Genomic DNA, 10,432 nt, shown 5'->3' with positions numbered 1-10,432 from the left:
AGCAAAGAAGAACCTATGTCACTAAGATTTAAAAACTTAGTGACATATTAACCAACAGCAATGCAGAGACTTATTTTGATCCTAATTCTAATAAAGAACTTAGACAAAAGACATGAGACAATCTGGGAAATGTCAACACTAACTAGGTTCTTTTTTATAAAACATAACCATAATAATACCATTATCCCATCTAAAACAAGTAACAGTAATTCCTTTATACCATTATCAATACCTTTATCTTTTATAGATACATGATGAAATGTATGAAATGACATAATGTCTGGAATTTGCTTCAAAATTATCACGGGTGTGGAATAAAGCAGGTAAGAATACAGACGAAACAAGACTGGGCATCAGTTGATCATTGTCTAAGATGGATCATAGTTATAAAAGGTTCTGATAAAAATTCTCTCCTTGACCAAACTCTCATTAGGCTCCTCTGAACCATCTTTTCAACTTGGCCCTGATTTTTGGACTTCTGTGTTTGTCTCTGCATTCTCCAATTTTATCAAGAATCTTGCTTATTGAATCTGGATTTAAGAAAAAACGATCAAAAAAAAAAAAAAAGAATCTTGCTTAAGTAATGTTATCCTCTTAGTAATTTTTCCTCCACTGACTCCACCCTGCTCCTTGGTTATAAATTCCCACTATTCCACATTGTATTTCGAGTTGAGCCCAACCTTTCTGCCCTACTGTACAAAACCCCACTGCAGTAGTCTCTATACCTAGAGCAATAGTTCACCTGAATAAAGTCTGCCTTTACCATTCTTTAACAAATGTCATTAATAACTTTTTTCTTTAACAGTTCATTATACCCATAATATTTAGCTGAAGTACTATTAGCAATATTCATAATTACATAGTTCATTCTAGAATCGAGGTATAATATTTATAAATCCTTTATACACTCTGAAAATTTGTCCTTATATTAACATAGCTCATTTACCATTCGAGCAGCTTCATCCAAGTCATCACAAGCAAGAATTTTAAGACCACTGTCTGCTATGAGAGCCTTAGCATCATCAACTCGTGTACCTGGAAATGATTTATGTAAATATAAATAAGTTTAAGTATATAAACAAAAGCATTTAAAATATTTGCTACAACATACTACAGGTATGAAACTTCAACATAGGAGTACACCCATCATTTAACATGAATGCTTCTAAAGCAAAGAAAATATCACAAAAGCCCAGAGTTATCTCATAATATATTGCACCTTACCATATCCGTGGTAATTCAGGCAAGAAAAATCACCACAAATAAAAAACACAGCAAATTATACCAAGCAAAACTATGAACATTTTTGCTCCACTGTTAGAAATTTTTTAAAAACCATGGTTTTTAAATTTCATATTATATAATGCTTTCATTTAAAAGACACAGCTATTTGAAAACTACATTTTAAATGAACTAAACTTCATGGAAATATGAACATTTAAGCAATTTGGAAGAATTGCAAGATATCTTTTCCACTCACCCTGTAACCGTACCACAACAGGTATTTTAATCTCCAAATCTTTTACTGCCATGACTATACCCTGTGCAATAACATCACATCGCATGATTCCACCAAAAATGTTGACCAGAATAGCCAATACCTGTGAATAAAGTGTTTTGGAAGATTAAAATTTAAAAGAAATGATGATTTATCCTTCCCCTCCAGGGAAATACCGGTACCTGTGCTTCATGACAAACATTAATTCCATGGAAACATTCCCAGACCAAACCACCATACCTCTTTTAGCTCTTATTATTCAAGCCTGTAGAGACCACTGCCCACCAGAACTTACTTCCATCTCCTTGGGTAATTTGAACAACTGGTTCATATTCTCTTCTCTACTACACCCAATATGAGCAAAGACCTTCTAATTCCACTTATTTTCTTCTATGAAACATAGCCATTCACCAGCATGACCACACCAGATCATGTTATAAGACAATGTCACATGCAAGATCTCCAATTTAGTGTTCATTACCTATCATTTTTTCATTTATCCTCAACAACGCAAGCAACTTTTCACAGAAACCAGGCCCCCAGAATCATCTCACTTCTCCTGTGTGCCCACTCCTGGCTACACTTCACAGCCAAACTTCAGGGCCTATTTGGGTCAGCATTCTTTCACCACCACACTTACAGTTCTGAATCAGTGTTCTCCTATCCTTTCCAAAATAATCTCCTTTTTTTTCTTTTTTTAAAAAAGTTTAATTCATTAAGCTACACCTGAGCTTCTCAAACAGTGAAATACAAATGGATTCTAGATACACCAATATTGCTCCCTTCAACCCTTAGGATAGCTAGGAAGGTTCTAGGACAGCTGGAACTTCTGAGCCAGTGAATTCTGTCTACAAGCAACCTTATCCATCTACCTCCAAGGCCCCATTGAAATATTTTCTGTGAATGCCACGATCTGAAAATGAATGAGACACACTGAGCTATACTATGCATTCTTTACCATTATTATTTTTAGACCTTCAAGAAATGAAGCTCTAGAATTCATAATGGACTAGAACTCATAATAGACTTTGTCATCTCTCTTATCTCCCTCCCACTCACCTCATTCTGGATAGTTTCAATATTCACCATAAGGCATCATCTAACACTCTAGCCTTGAAGTTCCTGGATCTCTACCAAGCCATTTTCACCTCTAATCCATTGCGACTAATTACTACCAAGCACAAATCCTGGACTCGACCAGAATGAATGTCTCTAGAATATCAAATATGTAAATCCCAGTATCTGCTCAACCTCCTCCCCTTTCACCTTTAATGTCTTTCACTTCTAACTCCATTAAGCCCAATCTTTTCCTCTCTAATCTCCCAGTCTATCATCTCTCAACCAATCTTTCTTCACTATAGAACCTGGAACCTATGACTAAGCAATTCAATGACACCGTCACCTGCCTGCTTAATTCTCATTCCTCTGAACATCCCACTTCAAACAATGCAAATCTTTGGATGATCCTAGCCACAGTTTATACAAGAAAAAGCAAAACAGTAAAAAACAAAATAAAACCTGAAACACTAGCATAACCTGAAGAGCAGTATAATAATGATTCAACTGCAATCCTCTCCTTAGCAGTCTGTCTCATACCTTTAACTCTCTTCGTAAGCCTCCTACCCACTCAAGCTCTCTTTCAGCATATGACCTTCCTTTCTCCAGTAACACCTCAAGAAAGGAGGAGTCTCCTCTCCAAAGCTAACCCAGCCACCTAAATACTGTACTTTATCTCTACCTAATTACTGTATTGTATTTCCTCAGGTGTTGACTCACTACTTTAGCTGTACTCACTCTCTTCTTTATCTGTAAATCTCTTCTCTTTCTCCATCTAGAAACAGCTCATCTTCTTATTTGGTCTTCCAAATAAACAAGTAAGCAAGCATATACCACAAAGGTCTCTCCAACCCTACCTCCCTTTGAGTGACAGCACTATGTCCTTCCAGGCTTTCATTGAAAAAAAAAAAAATCCTGAAAGAGAAAGAGTAATCTGCCCTGGATGTCTCCATTCCCCACTCCCTTAATTCCCAATTACAACTGAATCCATTACAACCTGGCCTCGGCCCCCAGCTCCTGTACTGTTCTTACCAAGGTTCCCAATCATCTCTTGCAGTCCTTATTCTGCTAGATCGCTCCTTCAGCATTTCACATTGTTACCCATTGCCTTGCTTCTCAAAACTCTGCACCCTCACCTTCAATGTCACCACTCCCTCCTGATCTGTTCCTATCTCTCTCTGTCAGTTTGTTCTCTTTCTTTCATTTGGGTCTTCCTCCTCTATTCAACCCTTCAACACTGAGGAGCCAGGCTCTATTCTTGGTTTCCTCATCTCACTCACATGGACCATCTCACCAACAATTAAGACTTCTTTTCTCAATATGCTGAGGACTCTCAAATGTACTTCCAACCATTACAGGAAGTATAATATATCTTTACAACCAACTTTCTACTAGATATAGTCAACACAACCCAAACTTAGCACACTCATTCAGAAATACTTATTCCTCTATTCTGCTTTGACCGCATGAAGGGCATCACCACCCAGTGATTCTCCCCAGCCAAAAATCCTAATGTCAACCTAACCAACCCCTCTCCATGGCCCCTGCCCAAAAAAAAGAGGAAAAAATGAATTTAATGACCCTGTCTCAGAAATGTCTCTAAATTAGGTTTATTTGCTCTGTTCTTACTGATACTGCCTTTGTCAGGGACCTCTTCATCTTTTTGGACAAGCCAGCATAACCACCAAATTGATTTCTCCTGTCAGTGTCTCCCTACTCTCCATTTTACTCTCTACTAGCAGAGCTATGTTCTTTTAAAAAATATAAATAAATAAGTAAACAAAAGGCGGGGTATAGATATATGTGTTTGTGTATGTGCTGGGGTAGGGAGGTTAAATTCTAAACTCCTTAACTATAAATACAGGGATCTTCATGACGTGGTCTCAATTTGCCAACATTATCTCTTATCATTCATGCCAATAGTGCTATGTTCTTACACATACTCATCTCACCATTCCATGAGAACGGCCCTCTGGATTCCATTCCTTTGCACGTTCTCTTCTCCTTGCCTAACTCATTTAATTTTCAAGACAGCTCAAGGTATCATCCATTCAGTGAAGGCTACCCTGATTCTCCCAGTTATCAGCTCTGTCTTCTGTTCTTCCACAGGACTGCATTCTGCTTATCACCCTAGTCACACTATAAATACCTCAACGGAAGGGCCCATGTATTCCCAAGTCCCAGCACAGTGTCCAACACAAAGAAACATAGTAAGTATATAGCTATTTCAATGCTATCCGCATTGTCACCCTGTTCTGTTTCCAACTCCAGTGCCCGTTTGTGAGTCCCCAACACTGTAACTCTTCGTTTACTCTTCTGCATTCTTGCACCTGGGCCCTAAAAGCCATGCTTACTAATTCACCTTAGTAAGTACTCAACAGTTAGATACTTAGACTCAGTCTTTAACACTCTCCTTTTAGAGTGTATGTCAAAAGAAGCTATAGAAATATAGTTCCAATAAAATTTGTTTACTTTTTAAAATTAATAAACAAGGGAAATAAGGCACATTTTATACCTCGTTTTAGTTGAATTCTTCGTAAAATTAATATATATGGCAAATAAGTCTATAGGCTCAAAGGGAAAGGCAGAGAAATACATTCATTTTTTAAATAATTCTAAAGTCTAACACCACAAATAAAAATATACATTGCCAACAACATCAATAATACATATTTTTTAATCTATGTACTGGACATTTATACTAGCCACTAGGAGAGGCAACAATGAGTAAGATATGGTCCCCATCAATGAAGAATTCTCAGTCTAAGTCAGCAGTCCCCAACCTTGTTGGTACCAGGGACTAGTTTCATGGAAATGGAGGCATGGAGCTCAGGCAGTGATGTGAGTGACGGGGAGCAGCTGTAAATACAGATGAAGCTTCCTTCACTCCCCTACAGCCTGCTGCTCACCTTCTGCTGTGTCCCCCCTCCTAAGTTTCATGGAAGATAATTTTTCCATGGAAGTGGGGGTGAGGGCCACAGCAGAGCTCTGTGGCCCGGTCCCTAACAGGCCATGGACCAGTACTAAGGGTTGGGGAATGCAGGTCTAAATTCAATAAGACTAGTTCCATGGAGGCATTTATCTTACTTTGTTGGAAGCCTTACAAAATCCATACTTGGCCACACAATAGACACATTCCTTAGCAATTATCTGGTGACTAATAATATACATGTCTTTTGATCATGATGCTTCACATCCCTTGCATTTTGACAATCATTTATAAAGACAAAGTTCTAAATTGTGCCATATGTATGTGACAGATTATGCAAACATTAAAATAAGTGTTTTAGAATACCTCAGTGAATTGCAAAAAATGTTCAAGATATATTAGCAAAAAAAGACTCAAAATATGTATATTACGATATATATATAAATTCTGAATCCTAATTCAAATTCTAAAACATAAGCTCTGCCCTTACCTTTTTATCTGAAGTGATAAGCTTAAATGCTTCTGTTACTTGATGGACTGTGGCACCACCACCAACATCAAGAAAATTGGCTGGAGTCCCTCCGTGAAGTTTGATTATATCCATTGTGGCCATAGCCAAACCAGCACCATTTACTATCAAGAGGGGAAAATTATTTGTATAAGCAGCAAACATAGAGAAAAGAAATTAAACTTGACAAACACAACGCTAACACGAAAACGCACAATACCTAGACAGCCTATATTCCCATCGAGGCCGATGTAGTTGAGATTTGCCTTCGCTGCATCTTTGTCCCTTTCATCTTCCTGGGTCCAGTCCTGCAGGTCAAAGATTTTCTTCTGGCGATAGGCTGAGTTAGAATCGAAATTGATCTTTGCATCCATACACAGTACTTTGAAAGGAAAAAGAGAAAGTAATCTTAATTTAAAGACAGACACAATAAACTATTATTAATCAAACATTCTTTAAGAGAAAAACACATTTTAATTTTGCCATTTACTGAAAGTATTTCAATTTATGTTCACGATGAATTCAAACTATTCCTTAAAAAGGAATATTTGGGAATTAAAACTGCCCCATCAAAGTTACTGGTTCTACATCCATCCTATGCACTAGATAAAGAAGAAAAAACCCTCAAAAACATTTTGAATCATTTAAAAATTATCAAGAATTAACTATCCATAGTCCTAGCTAATCCCTTCCCTTGGGCCCCAGATCCCATCCCCTCTCATCTACTCAAGGACATTGTTAAAGCAATTCTAGCTTTTCTACATTATAAATCTCCCCTACCTTTCTATTGGCTAAATCTCATTGACTTGCAAAAATGCTGTTATTTCCCCAACTTAATAAAAAGAAAGAAAAAAATCTTTTAACTCCCACTTCCCCTTACTCTTCACCTCCTATACAGCAAAACTCCTTGAAAGACTTGTCTGTTTAAAAGAGGGGTAAAGCCCAAGAGCCAGATTTGGCCTGTGCCTGTTTTTATATGGTCTGTGAGCTAGGAATGGGTTTTACACTTTAAAGGATTGTGAATAAGAAAGAAGAAAGAGAAAAAGAAAGGAGGAAACAAACAAGAAGAAAAACAGCTGCACTCAAGATCGTATGTGGACCATAAAACCTAAAACACTTACTAACTGCCAAACCCTGTGTTTAAAGTTCTTGTACCAAATTTGTCTACTGCCATTCTCTCTTACAGCCATGCCAATCAGGCTTTTACCTCCAACACTCTACCAAAATGGCTCTTATGAAGGTCACCTCTCTGGCTTCATCTTTCAGAGCTCTATCCCTTCTTCACTCCAATCTAATTACAGCATTCTCCTTGTAGTTCCTAGCAGACAGAAGGCTGAGAGAAGTGAGCAGTTTCAGCTGCTGCCCAACACAGGAGACAAAGTTTAGAGTCCAACTAAGTTAATTACCAATAATAGCAAAAATCAATATTCTATCAGAGGAAGGTTAACAGAATTCAGTCTTCAAACCATATCTCCCCAAATGTACAGTATATAATTCAAAATTACTAGGTCTATAAAAAAAAACAGGAAAATGTGACCACAAGTAAAGTAAAAAGACTGTCAAATGAAATCAAACCCAAGATGACCCAGATTTAGAATTATCCGAGAACTGTGATCAACTATTTTAAAGATGTTTAAAGATTTAAGGGAAAATATGGTTATAATAAATGAATAGACAGGTAATCTCAGCAGAGAATAAAATTATAAAAAGAAACCAAATTGAAAATGTACAAATAAAAAGTATAACATATGAGAAATTCACTGGATGGGCTTAACAGCAGATTGGTGATGAGTCAGTGAACCTAAAGATAAACTGAAATTATCCAATCTGAAGAGGAAAAAAAAGAAAAAAGTGCACCTCGGTGACCTATTAGGCAATATCAAGAAGTGTAATATATGTGAAACCGGAAGGAGGAGAATGGGGCAGAAAAAAAGTGAAGAACAATATAGCAAGCCAGAATTCTACATACAGTGAGAATGGGAGGGCAAAAGGAAGCCATTTCCAGACAACTGGAAACAAAATTCATCACTAGCAGACCTACACCAAAAGAAATGTTACAGAAAGTTCTTCAGGTTCAAAGAATATAACATGTGGAAACTTGAATCTACAGCAGTGATTCTCGACCAGAGGCAGTTTTGTCCTACAGGGGTCATCTGGCAATGTCTGGAGGCATTTTTGGTTCTCACAGCTGAAGGTTGCTACCAGCATCTAGTGCTCCTGGGTAAGGATCTTATTAAACATCCTACCATGCACAGGACAGCCCCCCATAACAAAAACAAATTATCCACCCCAAAATGTCAATAGTGCCAAGATTGGGAAATCTTGATCTATGAATAGGAAAGAACACCAGAAATACATGAGCAAATAAATAAATATACTGAAGCTAAAAAAAGCCAGGTTTCTAAATGTTGGATAAGAGAATTAAAAATATAGAAAATTATAGATCTAGAATGAACCTTGAGGAATTGGGGTGGAATTAGAGGTATCAGTATAAATTTGGAGATTTTTTGAAATAGATACAGGTATAAACATATATGTATTTTTATGTATGTGTATCACACACAGACACATACACACACTATTTCTAGGCTCTTTGCTGAAACAGCCTAAAAGCAATGACATGTTAATAGCAATAACCATAGGTAGTATGCATATCTTGGGGCCTAAATATTATTTTCCACAAAAAGTAACCGGGGCTCTTTGGAGAAAAGGCTGACTCCAGAACCATGAGAAAGAAATATGCTGGGATATCTTATTGCACAAAAAGTAAAGAATTGCTCAAAGAATAATAGAGGCATATCAAAAGGACAAATCGAGAACTTACAGTCACACAAAACTTATATGCAAATGTTCATAGCAGCTTATTGGTAATAGCAAAATACTGAAAATTACTCAAAAATCCTTCAGTGGGTGAATGGATGAATAAATTCAGGTAAATTTATATAGTGGAATACTACTCAGCAATAAAAAGAAATAAACTATGGGTACATGTAACAATCTGGATAGACGTCAAAGTCATTATGTATAGTAACAAAATAAATCTCAAAAGGTTTCATGTTGTCTCAAAATGACAAAACTATAGAAGAAGAACAGATTGGTGGCTTCCACCACACAGGGATGGGGTAAGAAAAAATAAGGTGGAGGATGTGAATACAAAGAGGTACACAGAGGGGCTCTTTCATGGTGATGGAACAGTTCTGTATCTTTATTTTGGTGGTGGCTACTCAAATCTATGTATTGGATAAAATTAAATAGAATTGTACATACACACACAAATGACTGCAGGTTAAAAGGGTTAAAAAATGGTGAAAACTAAATAAGGTATTTAGTCTGGCTAACAATAATGTACCAATGTCAATTAACTGTTTGGATATATACGGCTATATAAGATGTCACCATTGAGTGAACGAGACACAAGTCTCCTTGTACTATTTTTGCAACTTCCTGTGAGTCTATATTTATTTCAAAATTAAAAGTTAAAAAAAAAAAAAAAAAAGGCCACAGGAGCCAGCTTGAGAGTGTCCTCTACTGGCCAAATCTGGAACAGTCTGAGTAACAAAATAATGATTAAAATGGATTATAACTCATTGAACGAAATAAGAATTGAAAAGTTCATTTTGATACAACTGAATAAACAAAGAGGGAAGAAAGAAAAGCTCTTCTATACAAAACAATGCCAATTAGTAAATACAGAGGGAATGACGGAGTTAGAAAATCATCAGTAGACACCAAAACTAATGGGGGAAAGTTTGATGAAGAACGTAGTCTCAAAATGTTTTCCCACAAATTTCTTAGTAGTTACAAAGAGAAAAATAATGATTCTATGATGGAGAAACCTGGTGGACACTCTTTAATCAAGCGATCCAAGTTAACATTATTAATACTGGAACAAAACAACATAATGTACCTCCTGATATGATACACCATGAAGAAGAAAAACACCATAAGGGAACATCAGACAGAGAGACCCAAACTGAAGGGCACTTTACAAAATAAATGGTCCCTTCTATTAAAAAGAAAAGTCAAGGTCAAGAAACAACGTACACTTGAGGATCTATTCCAGGTCAAATGTACGTGACAACTAAATTCACTGTGTGGTCCCGAGCTGGGATCCTGGACCGGGGGAAAAGGTATAAAGGACATTACTGGGACACCTGCCTACATTTGAATATTTATTGTAGATTAGATAATATTTTACCAATATTAAGTTTCCTCATGTTGATAAATGTACTAAGGTTATATACTTGAGTTAAATACTTACATACTTGCTGATAAATGTACTCAGGTTATATACTCAGTAATGTTCTTGTTTTTAGACATTGAAATATTTGGGGGTAAAGAAGAACAACGTTTCCAACTTACTCTCAAATGATTCCAAAAATATATATTTTTATACACACACGTGTGTGCCTACAGAGAGAAAGCTAGAGAGAGAGCGAGC

At 36.6% G+C, this 10,432-nt stretch overlaps 1 protein-coding gene across 1 annotated transcript in view; it reads right to left on the bottom strand.

Moving 5' to 3' along the window:
• Nucleotides 1–928: 928 nt before the first annotated feature.
• Nucleotides 929–10,432, bottom strand: part of SUCLA2 (succinate-CoA ligase, ADP-forming, beta subunit) — a 59,677-nt gene continuing 50,173 nt past the window's right edge. Inside the window, exons 6-9 of the mRNA XM_012648505.1 lie at nt 6,212–6,373; nt 5,974–6,116; nt 1,481–1,601; nt 929–1,035 (exon numbers count right to left, since the gene is read on the bottom strand). Coding sequence (XP_012503959.1) covers nt 929–1,035; nt 1,481–1,601; nt 5,974–6,116; nt 6,212–6,373 — 533 coding nt within the window. The remainder of the gene's footprint in view (nt 1,036–1,480; nt 1,602–5,973; nt 6,117–6,211; nt 6,374–10,432) is intronic.

The sequence above is a fragment of the Propithecus coquereli genome, unplaced genomic scaffold (genome assembly GCF_000956105.1).
Source record: "Propithecus coquereli isolate 6110/MARCELLA unplaced genomic scaffold, Pcoq_1.0 Scaffold11, whole genome shotgun sequence".
Lineage (NCBI taxonomy): Eukaryota > Metazoa > Chordata > Mammalia > Primates > Indriidae > Propithecus > Propithecus coquereli.
This window is presented reverse-complemented; position numbering and strand designations above follow the sequence as displayed.